This window comes from Aspergillus mulundensis, assembly GCF_003369625.1.
Source record: "Aspergillus mulundensis strain DSM 5745 chromosome Unknown scaffold_0, whole genome shotgun sequence".
Classification (NCBI taxonomy): Eukaryota; Fungi; Ascomycota; class Eurotiomycetes; order Eurotiales; family Aspergillaceae; genus Aspergillus; species Aspergillus mulundensis.
This window is the reverse complement of record NW_020797888.1, coordinates 754,863-771,689: the sequence shown is the minus strand read 5'-3', so window position 1 is coordinate 771,689 and position 16,827 is coordinate 754,863. Positions and strand designations below refer to the sequence as shown.

The 16,827-nt window shown below is 40.5% G+C and overlaps 5 protein-coding genes across 5 annotated transcripts; 3 read left to right on the top strand and 2 right to left on the bottom strand.

Moving 5' to 3' along the window:
• Positions 1-231: 231 nt before the first annotated feature.
• On the top strand, positions 232-1,462 carry DSM5745_00234 (uncharacterized protein; the record flags this gene model as incomplete). The annotated part of the gene is made up of 4 exons (XM_026742250.1): positions 232-526; positions 582-610; positions 679-923; positions 985-1,462. 4 exons carry the CDS (start codon positions 232-234, stop codon positions 1,460-1,462), a joined length of 1,047 nt encoding a protein of 348 aa, XP_026608095.1.
• An 820-nt stretch (positions 1,463-2,282) lies between these two features.
• Positions 2,283-3,407, bottom strand: DSM5745_00233 (uncharacterized protein; the record flags this gene model as incomplete). The annotated part of the gene is made up of 3 exons (XM_026742249.1): positions 2,283-2,579; positions 2,754-3,013; positions 3,077-3,407. The coding sequence occupies 3 exons, from the start codon at positions 3,405-3,407 to the stop codon at positions 2,283-2,285; spliced, it is 888 nt and encodes a 295-aa protein (XP_026608094.1).
• A 432-nt stretch (positions 3,408-3,839) lies between these two features.
• DSM5745_00232 (uncharacterized protein) lies at positions 3,840-4,445 on the top strand (the record flags this gene model as incomplete). Its single annotated transcript, XM_026742248.1, has 1 exon — positions 3,840-4,445. The coding sequence occupies one exon, from the start codon at positions 3,840-3,842 to the stop codon at positions 4,443-4,445; it is 606 nt and encodes a 201-aa protein (XP_026608093.1).
• Positions 4,446-12,348: 7,903 nt separating this feature from the next.
• On the top strand, positions 12,349-14,138 carry DSM5745_00231 (cytochrome P450; the record flags this gene model as incomplete). Its single annotated transcript, XM_026742247.1, has 5 exons — positions 12,349-12,558; positions 12,644-12,857; positions 12,931-12,999; positions 13,071-13,661; positions 13,813-14,138. The coding sequence occupies 5 exons, from the start codon at positions 12,349-12,351 to the stop codon at positions 14,136-14,138; spliced, it is 1,410 nt and encodes a 469-aa protein (XP_026608092.1).
• An 877-nt stretch (positions 14,139-15,015) lies between these two features.
• Positions 15,016-16,087, bottom strand: DSM5745_00230 (uncharacterized protein; the record flags this gene model as incomplete). The annotated part of the gene is made up of 2 exons (XM_026742246.1): positions 15,016-15,542; positions 15,598-16,087. The coding sequence occupies 2 exons, from the start codon at positions 16,085-16,087 to the stop codon at positions 15,016-15,018; spliced, it is 1,017 nt and encodes a 338-aa protein (XP_026608091.1).
• Between the last annotated feature and the right edge of the window lie 740 nt (positions 16,088-16,827).

Here is a 16,827-nt window from a genome sequence, read left to right as displayed (position 1 = left end):
TGGATTCAAGAGGTTTGTGTTTCAAACAGGCTGCAGAAGTAAGAAATGCAAGAACTAAATGTTTACTTGTTAACCGAGATTTGATTTCACTTTGAGTGAATAGTAACACTGGCCAGCTCCAGCACTTCTCCCCCACCACGGTAAATAGCTCACTCCCTCCTTCCCTTCTCTACTCTTGCCATCCTCCTTGCTGTTGCTTTCCCCCTCTGTTCAAATAGCCTTTATTTCAAAATGAATCTTATCCTAGACATTGACCCCTCTGGCATCCACAAGCCAAACCACATCATCCAGCATCCTCTCCCCTGGATCAGCTGTTTCACCCCCCGCCAACACATCCTCGCTGACAAAGTGTGCCAGGAGGATAATGACTTCTTCCTTGTCCATTGGCCATTCAAGTCCGAGAAACAGCGCCAGATGTTCCTGGACATGGACCTCTCGCGCTGGTCTACATCTGCCTGTGCAAATGCCCTGGACTCAAGGATCCAGATCCATGCGCGCTTCAACACCGTCTTGTTCCTAATCGATGGTTTGTTCTCCCTGGATATCCCCCACCATCCGCTCCAGTCAACTGACGCTCGTAGACATGATCGACAAAATGGGAATCGTGCAAGTGAGTCCCATACTCCTTCCGTAGCCCATGTACCCTACCATAAAACCCAGCTCCTAACCTCACCCCAGGGCCAAAAATACATCAACACCCTCATCCACTCCGTCGAAACCAACACAGCCCCCTCCAGCCCCGACACCGCATCCCAAATCCTGGCCACCCTGTTCGCCCAAATCACCCTGGCCGACAAACCCAAAGCATCCGACCTCTGGACCGCCCTCGTCCCCTTCTGGCGCGCCCAGACCGAGTCGCGCCGCGACCGCACCCGCAGTCTGGACGAGTACCTCGCCTGGAGAGTCACTGACATCGGACACTTGTGCGTGCAGCCCCCATCAAACCGCCACCAAAAGAAAAGAAACCCCCTAATTCCATCGCAGCGTCACCGGCGCCCTCGGCCGCTGGGCCATCGACGCCAGCATCCCGCCGCACGAAGAAGCCCTGATCCGCAGCATCGACGCGAATATCGGCGCGCAGGTCGTCCTCGTCAACGACCTGTTCAGCTGGGAGAAGGAGCTGCTGGACGCGGCGAAGATGGATTCTGAAGTCGTGAACGCGGTTGGGCTGGTCATGCGCCTGGAGAACGTGGATGCTGGGGCTGCGCAGAGGATGCTTGCAATCAAGGTCAAGGAGCTGGAGGATAAGCATGTTGAGCTGCTTGATGGGAAGATGGAGAACCTCTCGCGTGACTCGAAGGTTTATGTCCGGTTTCTGGAGAATATGGCGGCTGGGAATGAGTCGTGGAGTCGGGGGACCGCGCGGTATAATGTTGTTGGTGGGCAGCAGGTGAGGCCGGAGGTTGAGAATATTAGCTTTCGGGTGTTTGATTTGGAGGGGGATAAGGGGTGTGATATCTGATGTTTGGTATTCGGCTTTACTTGTTGAGGATGGGGTTTCTCGTTTGTTTCTTGATTGAGATCCAGTGCATGGGTAGAACTAGAGCTTACGCATGTTTGTGCGTGCTTGTTGGATCGTATCTTGGGTTCCCTGAGCTGGACATTGGTAATGGATTATTAACTCAAGTTCTCCTTTTTTTGTATACTTGAGTTTGTATTTCTTTATTCTATACTTCTGTGTCTTTTCCATGTAGGCCTTGCTGTCCTGACAGTGTTCCCACTGGAAGCTCCTGCCTGGTTGCTCATGCCATTGGAGACTGTATGTACCCAAAGCAATGCCGAGTCAAGGAAAATACGGACTCAGTAATAGGAAAGATAGTTATGATCCAGATGCATGAATAGTTCTGTGCTTGAAGACATCTTCAAGTTTTGCACAGGCAACCTTGGTCCTGTACCCTGAATTGCAGGGCTATAAAGGATAGTGCAGTATCACAAGCACTGGAAAATGGACGCAAGCCTCAGTCAAGTCATCCACAGGCACATACTCTCTCTTGCTTCATAGATTATGATTACAGATGGCAAAGATCCATGCGTTTCTTGTTCTCACCCTCAATCCAGACCAGGCATCGCCCCTCCAACCCGAAGTCGCTGCTGCCCTTTGAGCTGCCGGTGCCTTTTTGAAAGCAAGGACGACCCAGGCTCATTTGGATAGTCAGTCTGCAGATGGCTGCCTTCAGTATGTAGTAATGCCAATCCTCAAGCTCCAGTACCTAGGTGCGCTCCATCACGCAATCCCCGGCCTCCCCTCCGCCAAATGATGCGTCCCCAGCTCCACCCCCAGCTCACTCCCCTGCGTCCAAGGCGACGGCCAAACAAACGCCCCATCCGGCCGTACCATGCGCTTGAATTTCCCTTCGTCCACCGTGTTCCGGACCTGGTAGTCGACGATCGCGTCGAGGGCGCGGCACTTGCGGTTGATGCTGAAGTCGGGCCAGGGCTCGCGCAGCCCCTCGACCCAGGCCAGCGTCAGGACCTCCGTGTTGGCGTTGCACCGCAGGTTCTGCAGCAGGATGTCGAGGCAGTGGCCCAGGTGGATCCAGTGCATTTTGTCGCGCGGCGTGTCCGAGATCGTCACCGTGCTGTTGTACCCTGGGTAGCTTGCGTACGCGGCGACGCGGAGCATGTTCAGGCAGTGGATTTGCTGCGCGGGCTTGTTAGCATGGGCAGGGGCGAGGCAGGGCAAGGGGTGGGTCGTAGGGTGAGGGTCAGGGGAAGGAGAGAGAAGAGGGAGCGGGTCGACATGCATGCATCACGTCAAACTGGACCATGTACGCGTCGTCGCCGAGCCCCCAGTATGCGTCGTCGAAGCGCGCCACGGTGTCGGGGTCCTTGCCGAGCTTGAGGATGTCGGCGCGGGTGACGGATGTGGTGAGGATGCGCTCGTACTGGGCCCAGGCGGCGTCGTTGTCGGGGCCGGGCTCCTGGCGCGCGATGGAGGGTTCGGGGAGCGGGAAGAGCGTGCCGTTGAGGGTGGTTTCGTAGGTTGGGATTTCGACGGCGTCGAGGATGGGCGCTGAGGGCCGTGAGCTTGAGCTGGCTTCTACCTATCTTCCTGGGACACGCGACCCGGACTTACACCACCACGAGACTGGTCTGAGGATGGCGTTTTTCTCAGAGCTGCCGCTACCACTGCCAGTACCCTGCAATTTGGCGCTGAGGAAGACGGAGGCCGTGATGCTCATCATCGCGAGGTTTGCGGTTGTTAGGCATATCCAGGTCGTTGAGAGTGCGGGCTTTCTTGCGGGGGTCTTCGTCCTGCGGGAGCTCGATGCCAGGAGGCCTTCTGAGTCAGTGCAGTTGTTGTCGTCGTCGTCGTCGGCGGTCGAGGTCTCAGTTTTGATGGTTTGGAATCTGTGTGTTTGTCTGGGGGACGGCCAGAGGGCTGTGAGGAACGTGGACTTCTCCATGATCGACCTTGACCGTGTCATGCAGAAGAATATGCCAGGCTAATTGCCCAGTGCAAGTTAGCCGACCATAGTTATCAGATGGGCAGCTCCGGGGGCCTTTTCTGGAACTTTCAATCATTACATGTGAACATTCACATGAATTCTCACCAGATAATCATCCGGCCTGCCTCCCATGTGAGCCCTAAAAGAGACTCGGCCGTAGGGGTACTGCGCCCGTAGTATTTTGCTGCTATACCTGTCCGACTTAATAGGTAAGACAGAGTGCCAGAGGTGTAACAGCGTCCGCAATATTTCTATACCCAGCGCCTACCACCAGGGCTGTATTTATAACCCCACTCTTTGCCCCAATCTTGACTCCTCTTCATCCAAACGTACCTAACTACCCCATCAATCACCATCCCATCCTCGAACAAAGCAGCCACCAACCGCAAAATGCAGCTCTCCCACCTCTTGGCTCTTGTTGGCGCCGCCGCACTCGCCGCGGGCCACCCCATATCCACCAACAACAACAACAACAGCGAGCACAGAGCGGACGCGGCCAACACCGCCGTCCTCCCCATCAATGCGCGCCCATCTCATGGCGTGGGTAGAGACACACCCGCAGGTGCCGAGAGCGAGGGATCCCAGAAACGCGCTTTCTACTACACCAACTACGCGACTGCAAGCCAGAACAGACCTGGCGCGGTCAACACCGCCGTCCTCCCCATCAATGCACCCCCATCTCAGGGCGTGGATAGAGAGACATCCGCAGGTGCCGAGAGCGAGGGCGCCCGGAAACGCGCTTTCTACTACACCAACTACGCGACTCCGAGCCAGACCGCGGACGGCGAGGGAGACGGCCAGCCCCTGGCCAACGCCGAGAGAGAAAAGCTCGCACAACCCCTCTACTTCTACGCCGGCTATGCGACTCCAACCCCGACCGTGGACGGCGAGGGAGACGGAAACCCCGAGCGCAAGCTCAAGGCGGCCCCCGAGAAACGCCAATTCAGCTACTCCTACAACGGCATCCCGGCGCCTGCACGCCAAACCGTTAACTAGGAGGACGGCCAGGCCCTCGACCAGCTGGGGAACTGGACTGGAGCATACCATCCATGGATAGCACCAGGGCTCGTTGGGGCTGTAGGTGCGGCCGGCACGCAATTCAACTCAGGACATAAAGGTTATTGTACTGCGGAATGGTACGGTAGTTATCCAACATAATGTCAGCCAATGGTGGAGATCGCTTAGTTTAATGAGAAAGCGCTGCAGCGCTTTAACAGCGCTTAGGCGCCTTAAATAGTCTTAATTAAAATACTATAACACCTATTACTCAATTACTTGCCTGTATAATTATAATATTTACAGTTTTTTAAATATTATAAAGTGTTAATAAAAGTATTTAAAATTTTTATTATTTTTAAAAGCTTAAATTATTTATATAAACCTTAGTTAGCTTTAGCTTTTAAATATTATTATATTTTTTATTTAATTTTTTAATATTTATTTAATTAATAGTTTTTTTTATATAATATTTAAAGGGCCTTATAGTTATAAGCCTGGAAAATTATTTAATAATTTAGTTTATTAAATTCTTACCTTTTTTAAACTTTTTAAAACTATTTATATTTTTTAAGTACCAGCCCTTTATTATATAAARGCCTTTTATAATTAATTATTTTTTATATTTATACTTAAAAAGTTAAATATTAATTAAACTTTAACTTTTATACTTAATTTAAAAATTATTATAAGCTTTACTACTAGCACCTTAAATATAATAATTTTTAAAGTTTAAAAAAAACTAGCTGGTATAATATAACTATATTTTATATATTATAATTATTATAAGAGTTTAAAAGTATTTTAATTTAAAAGTAATTTATTAAACTTTTTTTTTAAGCTTTTTTAACTCCCTAAAAATAATATTGATAAAAAGGTATTTAAAATATTTAATTAAAAATAAAACCACGCTAAGCATATTTTTTTAAAAATTTAAAATATTAATAATATTATATAAAAGTTAATTACACTTTTTATTTAGTAACTTATTAAAAATAAGCTTATTATAAAAAATTTTATTAAATTAAAGTAATAACTTACTCCTACTAATTTTAAAATTAAACTTAAGGCTTTTAATAATTATATTACTATTTTTATTATATTAATTTAATAAAAAAAAGTTACCTAGTAACTTTAAAATTATAAGCATGCTTATTAAAAAATCTTATATTTTAAGTAACCTAAGGCTAATAATAAAATAATTAATATAATATTTTAAAGGCTATTAATAAATACTTAATAGCCTATACAAAGCGCCATATAAATTAATTAAATTATAAAAAATTTAGTAAAACTAATTATTTTATTTTTATTTTTAAGTTTTAATAATATTTTTTATTACTAATAGCTTTGCTAAAACCTTTATAGGAGAAATAGCCTTTATAATACTTACTAAAAAATTAAATTAGCCCTTTACTAGTAATTTAAATATTAAAAGTTTTTTTTATTAATAAACCTTCCTGGGCACTAACTAATAATAAACTAATTTATTTTTATAAATATAAGCATGTTATAAAGTTTTATTATAACTTTATATATTTATACTATTTAAAGTCCTATAAAATAAATAAAGGCCTAAAAAAAATTAATAAAATATTTAAAAAAAAATAAATATAGCAAGAAGCTTAAAAAGTTAAAGGTTAAGAATACTAAGCTTTTTAAAAATAAAAAAAAAAATACTAAAAATTAAAAAGCTTAATAAAATAGCTAGGAAAACGCGTAGTTTATAGTTTTTAAAAAATATTATAAAATAACCTTAATATTTAATATTTTAAGTAATTTAAAACTTTAAAATACTTTTATTTTTAATACTAGTGCTTTTATTTATATTTATAATAATTTTAGCTATTTTACCTTTTTAAATTACTTTTAAGGTAGTAATATTTAAGCTAGAAATATAATTATAGCTATATAAAGTTATAAATTAGTTTTTATTTATTTAAAAGTATTTAATAAAAAAATTATACTATTTATATTATATAAAGTTATATATATTTTTAAATTTTATTTTAATATTATAATAATAAGGCCTTTTTAAAAAGCTAAATATACCTAGAATTTTAATACCCTTATACTTAAGAATAATAAACTAGTTTTTTATTTTAAAAATTATTTTTTAAGCCTTTAAATAATAAAGCTAAAAAAAGTTTTTTAAAGTTAAAAGAGGCCAACGCTCTAACTTAATAAAAAGTTAAAATTTTTACTTAAAAAGTATAGTTTTAAAAAATTTTTAAAGCTTTTTACTAATGCCTAAAATATATTAATAATAAAGTACTTAAATATTTTTTTATAATAATATAAAAAGTTAATATTTTTAATTTTTAATTACCTAAGTACTATAATACTTGCTAAATTAATTAGGCTTTTTAATAAATATTTAAATAGTTTAAAAAACTAGTTACTAAGTTATTTATTTATATTTATATTAATTTTATTTTTATAAAGCTAGTAATAAATAAAAATTAATAAATAACTTACTTTTATAATAAATACTTTAAAATATACTAGGCCTATACTTACTAACTTAAAAGTAATTATAAAAATATTATTAAGTAATTTATATAACTTATATAAAATTATTATAAAGTTACTTTTAAATTTTTATTTAGTAATAATAAACTTATTTTTAATAATAATATTCCTAACTTTACTACCTTTAAAGGTATTTTTTAAAACTAGTTTACTTTATACTTTTTATTTTAAAATAATATAGCTAAGCGCTTTAAAAATATTTTAATTTAAAAAGTTAAAATAATAGCTTTATATAAAAATATTTTACTTAATATATAGCCTTAGGTTATAAAAGTAATAGCTTATATTAATAATTAAATTTTTATTAAAATTATTAATTAAATAACTTTATAAAAAAGACTTATTAGTAAAAAGCCTTATATTTTAAATATTTAAATTATTAGGTATTTCTCCTAGGCAAGAAAATCTTAAAAAAAAGGCCTTTATAAAATAAAGCTAAGGGCCTTACTTAAATATTTTATAAATTATTAAGCCTTAAATATTTAGTAAATTTAGTTTTTTTAAAATTAGTGTGTTAAAGCTTATAAAAATATTATTTTTAATAAATTCTGGCTTTATAATTTATAAAAACTATTTTTTATTATTAATATTTAAATTAATTTTTTTAAATTATTAGTTAAGGTTTTTAAACCGCCCTCTTGCTACTATATTACTAAAAATATAAATTTAAATTTAAACTTTACTAAATTTTAAAAAAAAAAATAAGGGTATTTTAATAACAAGTAAGCTAAAAATAATAAAAATATTTAAAAATAAAAATATTAAAAAAAAATAAAAATAAAAAAAAATTTAAGTATAAAATTATACCTAGGCCTAATTTTAGTAAAACTAAGGCCTTTAATTTATTAAAGGGCTTTTTACCTTTTTTTATTTTAAACCTTATTTTAAAACCTTAATATTATAAAATTTTTATATAAAAATTAATATTAATTAATTTTTTTAATAAGCTATTATAACCTTTATAATAAGTTACATGCTTTTAAACTTAAAAAAATTTATTTTTAAACCTAGCTAATTAATAATTATTATATAAAGTAAAGTAAGCCTACTCCTAAATTTCTATTTATTTTATTATTAAAAATATAAAAAAAGATAAAAAACTAAAAATTAAACTTATTATTTTTCCTAAATAATTAATTAAATAAAGGCCAGCACCTTAAAGTAATTAAAAAAACTTTAAATTTTATTTAAGTACTTTAATAAGCTATACAAGCTATATTATTATTATAATTATTTTTAATTTTATTTTTTATAATTATATATAATTTACCTTTTTTACTTTTTATTAAAACCTTAAAAAAATACTTTTATTAAAATAAATTACTACCTTTTTCCAAGTATTAAAAAAATTTAAAAAATTATTTATTTAAAAATATATTTTTTTAAAACTATTAATTTTAAATTAAATAAACTTAAAAAAATAGAAGTATAAAAGGTAGTTAATAAATAAAAAATAAGTTTAAATAAACTAATCCCCTTATTATAAGTATTTATATATAAGTTTAATATAAATAGCTACTTTTTTAAGGCTAAAGCTTAAATTTATATATATATAAATTTTAAACTAGTTAATTATAAAAATAATTAAGTAGCTATAACCTTTACCTATTTTTTTTAAATTATTATAATACTTATTATTTTTTTAATATAAATATAAGGTAATATAATATTATTAATACCTTTTTTAATACAGGCCTTAATAAACTTCTATACCTTTAATTTTTAAATAACTATAAGTAAAAAAAAAGCTTTTAAAAGCTTTTAAAGCTATTTATAATTTTAAAAAGTTTTTTTATTTTTAATAACTTAATTTAACTACTATTTTTTATAAATTTAGCTTTATTATAATTTTTTAAAAAAAATACCTTTTTATTAATAAGCTAATAATTCTTTTAATATATATAAATAATTTTATTTTTATAAACTTTTTTATTAAGTAAGGCCGCTTTATAGTAATTACTTTTAAAAAAAAACTTTTAGTAAAGTATAAGCTTTGGTATTTTAATAAAGCTAAATAATTTTTTAAAAATTTAATTTTTTTTAAAATAGGCCTTAGCGCAAGCTTTAGCTTTTTTAAAATTTTTATATTAAAGTTATTATAAATTAATTTTATTTAAATACTATAATTTAGCTACCTTTTACCCTGCTTTTATTACCTAGTAAGCTTTATTTAAATTTTAATATAGTTATTTTTAAAAATATTAAAAAAGTAAGGTTAAAAATTAAATTTATTAAATATACTAATACCCTTACTTATTTAAATATTTTTTATATAATAAGCCACTTATTAAAATATTTTATTAATTTTATAAATTATTATTAACACGTAATAAATTAATTTATTTTTTATTTTTATAATATATATTTTCTTGCTTTTAAATACTTTAGTTTAAATAATTTTAAAAATAAGGTTTTTATTAAGGGATGCAAGATTTATAAGTTATACTTTAATATAATATTTATAAATTACTTTAATTAATTTTTTAGCATAGGTTATATTTATAAGTTATATAAGGGTTAAATTAAATAAAAGGTTATAAAATAATATTTAGTTACTACCTTTATTATTAAAGCTAAATTACTTACTTTTACTAAGGCCTTTAAAGTAACTTATTAATAATAAAAAGTTTTTAAAGCTATATAATTTAATTTTAATATTAATTTTTAATTTAATATAATAATAAATAAATAATTAATATTTTTATTAATATTAATATATAATTTTACTTAAAGCTTTATTATATTAATATTTATAATTTATAGCTTAGATAAAAAGTTTAATATAAAAACTTTTATATTAAATAAACCCTTATTAATTAAATAATTATAAATAGCCTTATAAAGGCGCTTATTAAATAATAATATTAAAAATTTCTTAAAATACTAGGTTTAATAAATATTTTTAACCTTATTTTTAATTAATTTAAAAGTAAGTAGGTGTTAAGGGGGTATATTAACTAATAATAAAAATTATTTAATTTAATAAAAAAGTACTATAACACTTTAATAATACTTAAGTATTTTAAATAATTTTAATTAAAATATTATAATACTTACTATTAAATTACTTGCTTGTATAACTATAATATTTATAATTTTTTAAATATTATAAAGTATTAATAAAAGTATTTAAAATTTTTATTATTTTTAAAAGTTTAAATTATTTATATAAACCCTAGTTAGCTCTAGCTTTTAAATATTATTATGTTTCTTATTTAATTCTTTAGTATTTATTTAATTAACAGCTTTCCTTTGCACGGTATTCAAAGGGCCTTATACATAACTAGCTCACTCAATGGATCCTTAGCCATGTCCACACCATGGCCTTTGACTTCGATCGATCTGTATGATTGCCTTGACTTGTGCTCTTCGTTGTATGCTGTGGGTTGGTTTGTAGGTCCTGCATTCGTGAGTCGTATCCGTGGTCGGTACTCTTCATCCACATCCTCGATGGTCTAACGGTCATGATTTCCGCTTGTCACTTCTCGCAAGAACAAGCGCGGGAGACCTGGGTTCGACTCCCAGTCGGGGAGATTGCCTTTTCCTTTTTCTTTTTCTTTTTGCAGGTTGTGGGTATCTCTTGGTGGGTCATAGGGCTCCAGCCTTGGGACCCTAATAGCAACGGGGAAAGGGACCGTACGCAACGAACATGGCCCAAGCAAAGGTTTCGTTAAAGGGAGCAGAAGAAGACAGAATGTCCCGTTTCCCACTGGTTCGACAATCGAATCACCGTTCAGCACGCCATTACTCGACTGGGACTTCCCTTGTAGCACACGCAGCCGCCCTTTGCCCTTGCCAATCATGCTGGCCTGTCTTCGGTGGTGGTTGCGAGATCACGGCCTTGGTTATATCCCGGGCATCATGCTAGGCGCTAGACAGATATGAAAGTCTTCTCTTCTTTAGCAACCTCTTCGCCAATAATGCCCTTCTCATGCAGCTCATCAAACCATTCGCAAGGCTATCCTGGTCATTTACCTCCACGGCTTTTATGCCATATCCAGATATAACATCCATGATCAAGCTCTTTTCTCCCGTGGCTCTTCCAGCAGTCTATCGGCCACGGACGCTTCGTTGCCTGCCTTTATGGCTTGTTGCACGTATTTGGAGGATCGCAGTGGGTGGGGAAAGACCCAGTCGGCTGGTAAGGGGCCATAGTCGTCTGCAGCACCAGGCCCCCTGTGCTTCTCGTGATGTCCGGGCATTGGACTCGATCGCTCACAGTGCGTCCTTCCCTTGGGAAACTATTTCCATCCAGACCGCGGTTGTAATTGGGACGGGCTGCATATTGCTTATTGGGGCATAACCAACTCCAGATAATCCAGGATGGCAAATTAAGGCTACAGGAGTCTTTTCTTCCTAAATAGGTTAATATTCGCGAGTATTATTTCTTGAACTGATACAGAGAGGCCCACGCTGTGTTATGTTAAGAGGACTGCTCGCCCGTCATCTGAGCTTGATCCAGCTCTTAGGTACTCTACACTGGATCTACGGTAGGTCGCACAGCTTCCCTAGGATGTTGGGGGCTTGGTAGTCCCCAGAACAGCCTGCCTGTTCGTCTAGACAGAACCCTATTGCCTGATTCTTATGCAGTGTAACTAGAAGGGATAATCTCCGCTTTCTCCGATATCTCACGCATCCGGGCGATTGGATCCATGGCTAGATTGCCATACTTCGGAACCCTAACACCCTGCCATTCTCTTTGAAGTTGATTTCTTGGGGTGTGGATGTGACGCGAGAGTGAGTGTCATGGCTACGGTTTGGTCCGTGGGCCTCTGAGCCAGGTGTGGTCCCTCACAGAAGCACCTACCTAGGGGAACCATGAAGGTACCCAAGAAAGAGTTGTGCCGCGGTTGGTGTTCCAGCAAGCTACGACATAGCTATGCTAGATGTTCTTTGATTTATCTCATACACGATGTCCTGTGAGCTCCCAACTTATCAATCAGATATTGGCGATTGATCTACAACACCATGCTATTCGCTGTCATGTGAACACGCTGTCTCATGCATTGCAAGGATATGCTGGAAGCAAGTACAAGAAATACGATCAATTGTAATGTAATACTAGGCTATCCTAGCTTCATCTACCAGTGAGGTCCGCTGAAAATGAAAGATTAGCATATATCCATGGATACCCAGGTTATCCCATCCACACTCCGATCCTCTGTTGACCCATGTGAAACAATGCCCAAATTCTGGCTGCATACACTATTCTGCATTGGTATCCAATTTCAAACGCGTTGACAGGTATAAATTTTCAGCGTTATCGCTTGCCCGGACACGTTCTCCTCTTCGACATCGAGAGTATTCCGTCGACACGCCCAACTCCCTCCCTTCTCAAGCTCAGCGTCAGAAAAGCCAGACCAAAGCCGAAATGTCCCTCCACCCAGAAGCATATCTTTCTATATTGAACGTTCTCGGGGTTGCCGCCGTCATCATTGGTTTGCTCCTCCTTGGAAGACCCAGAAGGACGAACCCTTTTCCAGTGGTGAACAGAACGATGCCGTTTGATATTCTCTCTCTGCACTCCAAGTGGCAGTTCTGGACGAATGCTCGAGGCCTGATTAGAAATGGGTTGAAAGAGGTAGAGTAACGTTCCTGTTGCCCAGAAAAGCATGGACATTGCCTGTAATCCCGAGAACGACACGAACCCTAACCTAACCTACCAGGCTGACGCGCTTTGCATGATCACGAGCCTCGGCGAGAAAGTCGTCCTCGCTCCCAAATATGCCTCGGAGCTCAGGAGCCACCCGTCCTTGAGCCTGAGGGCTGTGATCTTCGAGGAGATGCAGTCAGGCATCCGGGGATTCGAGCCGTTCGCGTCCCAGGCTACGTGGGATGTCGTGATGGATGCAATTCGAACAAGGCTCACCAAGAACTTAGGTACGGGTTGTAACATCCGGATCCGGAGTCCGCTACCATATATCAGGCAGCTAACACTCTGATCTATTTCAAGGAACCATTGCAAAGCCGTTGTCCGAGGAAACGGCACAGGCACTCGAGGCCAACTGGACGAATGATACCGGTGAGTGACCCCGACGTCCCCGGGCCGCGGAATGGAACCAGTTCAGAGACTCAGCGATACTTCTACACCAGAGTGGCATACCCTCCCCCTCGGACCGACCGTAGTCAACATCGTTGCTCGAATGTCCGCCCGAGCCCTCCTGGGCGAACATCTCGCGCACAACGAGGCCTGGGTCCGGTTATCCATCAACTACACCAGAGACTCCTTCATAGCAGCGACCATCCTGCAGCACGTTCCCCGAGTCTTACGCCCCCCCCTCGCAGCCCTGCTCCCCGCCTGCCGGAAACTCCGGCACCAGCTCGCCAACGCAGGCAAGATCATCCGTCCGCTGGCGCAGGAACAGCGCAGCCAGACAACGGGAAAGGGGAGAAGGCCCAGCGATAGTCTCACATGGATGGACGAAGTCGCCAAGGGCCGCGCCTACAACCCGGTGCATGGGCAACTGATCCTCGCCTGGGCAGCGGTGCACACATCGTCCGATTCGCTCTCGCAGGTCCTGCTCGATCTCAGCGGTCGCGAGGAGCTTATCCAGGCGCTGCGTGACGAGATCGCCGCCGCCCTCGCGCGGAACAACAATACCTGGGACTCGGCGCTTCTGGCGGACTTGGTTCTCATGGATAGTGTGTTGAAGGAGAGCCAGAGGCTGAAGCCGTTGTTGGTCGGTGAGCCTACCCTACCCATACCATACCCATCTCACCTGCCTACTCCCCGTCTGCTCTGTTCCCGGGGCTGTTCATTGATGCACCAGCAGCACACATGAACCGCACCGCGCTAGACGACATCGTCCTTTCCGACGGCACCGTGCTGGAAAAGGGGACAACGCTCTGCGTCTCCAACGAGGCAATGTGGGACGGCAACACGTATCCCGCGCCACACACGTTCGACGCGTACCGATTCGTGCGCCTGCGCCTGCGACGCCAGAGCGAGAGCCAGAGCGAGAGCCAGGATGCGAGTGCGACTTCGACGTCGGCGCAGTTTGTCTCTCCATCGCCCGAACACATGGGCTTCGTATTCGGAAACCAGGCGTGCCCCGGGCGGTTCTTCGCGGCCGCCGTGCTCAAGGTTGCTCTGTGCCACATCTTGCTCAAGTACGATCTTGCTCTGGTTCCGTCGCGGGCGGCCACGGCCAGGCTGGCTGAGCCTCGGGGATGGGGGCTAGGGATGAGTCTACCGGTTGATCCTAGGGCGTGCATTGCGGTCAGACGGCGGAAGGGGGAGGGGGGAGAAATCTGATAAGTGCGAGTCTGGAATGCATATGTTGTGCAACGTTAGGTATGGCGATCAATCCCGACGCCGCGGATGGAGGATAAACCAACCTTGGAAGCGATAGGGGGGCGTGATTAAGTTGAACATTTCACAGGGTGTCGCATACCAGGGGTATCTTATTCCTGCATGGCAGTTCATCATCATGGAGGGGCGCTTTGAGCGAATGTCATTTCATGTTGCTTCTTATGATCACATGTAATCCCACCTACGTCTACGTCTCCAGGCATGGGTCTCATGAGCTTCGCCATGGGTACCCTACTCTCAGACACTCGCCCGTGCTGCTACTTCCCAATCAAGGATTACCCTAGTAGCGTGGGATTTCAAGCAAGGACTCCAGGCAGTCTTCTAGTATGCCACACGACCAAAAGGCGTTATACGGGATCTCTAGGGCCTTGTTGACTGGAATTATAAGGTTTACCAGTCCCCATCCTGGATACAGATGGCCCTTGTCGAAGAGAGTTAGGGCTAGCTGATGTTTTACACAAGACATGAGGTATGGAGGGCCCGCTTCACGATATATCCTAGATGACCAATAGGACGGTCCACAGCGTCGACATTACAAACTGCTTCAAAGACCTGAGGTTGTTGACTGGCTGGACCATATTGGGTTGGATCTGGTGGATTATGTCGGGTAGGCCAGGAATACGGGCAGTGACTATATCTTCTATAGTAACAGCAAAGCGAGTCTTATTCGTCCAGTGTGTCAGAGCAATTAGCATGCCAAACGTGAACCTCTTGGACGCCAATCAGCTATTCATCCTCTGGAAATGGGCATGATAACCAATCCCCCTGCTCGATAACCTCTTCCGGGCGGTTGATCATGCGCTCCCACGGTGCCACCTTCTCTCTCTCATTCAGCACAGTCCATTCATTATAGTAGCGCAAGGGGGGCCCATATGCAAAGAAGCATCCCACTGGCCGTACGTGGCCATCCACAACATGAAACTTCTCGTGCATCGCCCGCCACTCTTTGCTCCATTTGCTCTCGTCGCCCCATGGGAGCTCATCCCAGATTTCTGGATGGTACAGCCCGTCTCCATGGTACTCGAACTTGGGGCAGATGGGAACGCCCCCGAACGGGTTCCCGACCGCGGAATTAGCCCACCATTCGAAGACACTGCGTAAGTCGCGGTCGATCCAAACTTCCGCAAACAGTGACAAGTCCCTGTCCTCCTCGCCAAGCCTCCGGAGTTCCTCGATCAGCAATGTCCCTGGGTAGTTGTTGTCATAAGGGTCAGCGTGACGAGCTTCAGCACTGAGGAAAACCATGCGCACGTCTAGGGCTGGTTAGAGATTGCTTTGGCCATGGGTAGGTAGAGCTCAGGTACGTACGGATGTGCTTCCGCCACCGGAAGTATTCCCTCCACGGGGAGCTCAAGATGCGAATGGCCTTGGTGAGGTAGTCGCGCTGCGTCTCCGTCGTCCCCCACCACGCCGTGTCTTTCGGCCTGCTATCCCACCACCTCGCCTCGATACGCTCCCAAGGATTTTTGTCCACCGGGGCGACCTTGTACACACTAAACCACATGCCACCGACAAGCTTGTCGTCCTCGTGCGTGTCGAGCACCTTGAGGAACCGCAGTTCCTCGTTGGACGCAATCCACTGGCGGTGGATCTTCATCAGGTTGTCGGTGGCCCGTTGGACGTCGGCGGGGTCGTTCTCGTCATTGACAAAGTAAAAGAACTGGAAGGCCGAGCGCTTGAGATCGCCCGTGAAAGACTCCTTTTCGCACTCGACGATCGTGCGGAGCTCATCGTCACTGATCTCCTCGGTGTGCGGGTCGACCTGCACGAGCTTATAGCGGCCTTTGGGGTCGCCCATTGCGACGATGAGGGAGAGATGGAGATGATTGAGGAAGTGGGTGACTGGGAAATGGCCGTAGCTACATTTATACTGATGGAGGGCTCGGACCCGCAGTTTCCCAGCTGCCACACGAACTGCCATGCAGGACGCAGCCAGCCACCGACCCCCACCTGCTGCTTAGGGGCTTGTGCAGCGTTGGTGCAAATTTTCAGGCAGCGCTTCAAGATGTGGCGGGGCTGAGGGAGCTGTTGATGCTGTTGCGGCAATTTGGGCCGAGCAGAATCCACACAGTTGATTGGTTGGGACATAAACCAGTCAACCATGCAGTTCAAGGAGGTGGAATAGTGCGAGTATAGTCCTAACCCTAGGTAGAGCGGTCAACCCATTACCAAGATCCCACCCACTAGTAAGACGTATATTTAAAACTTTATTTTTAATTGCACTTTATTAATATATTAACTTTAATAATATATAACTCCCTTAATTTTTTATAAAAATATTTAGTAAGTAGTTATTTAAAATTAGTAAATAAAAATTTAATAAAATATTTAAAAAGTTTATTTAAATAAGGGCTATAAGTTACTAGTAATATTATTTAATTTACTTATATTAAATTTTTAATTATTCTTACCTAGCCCTGGTTAGTTAAATAGCTTTAAAATACTTAAAATTAAAAATAATAAGCTGCTTAATAAAATTAAAGCTATTAAAATAAATACTTTATAAAAAAAGCCTATTAAATTTTATAAAAAAACCTT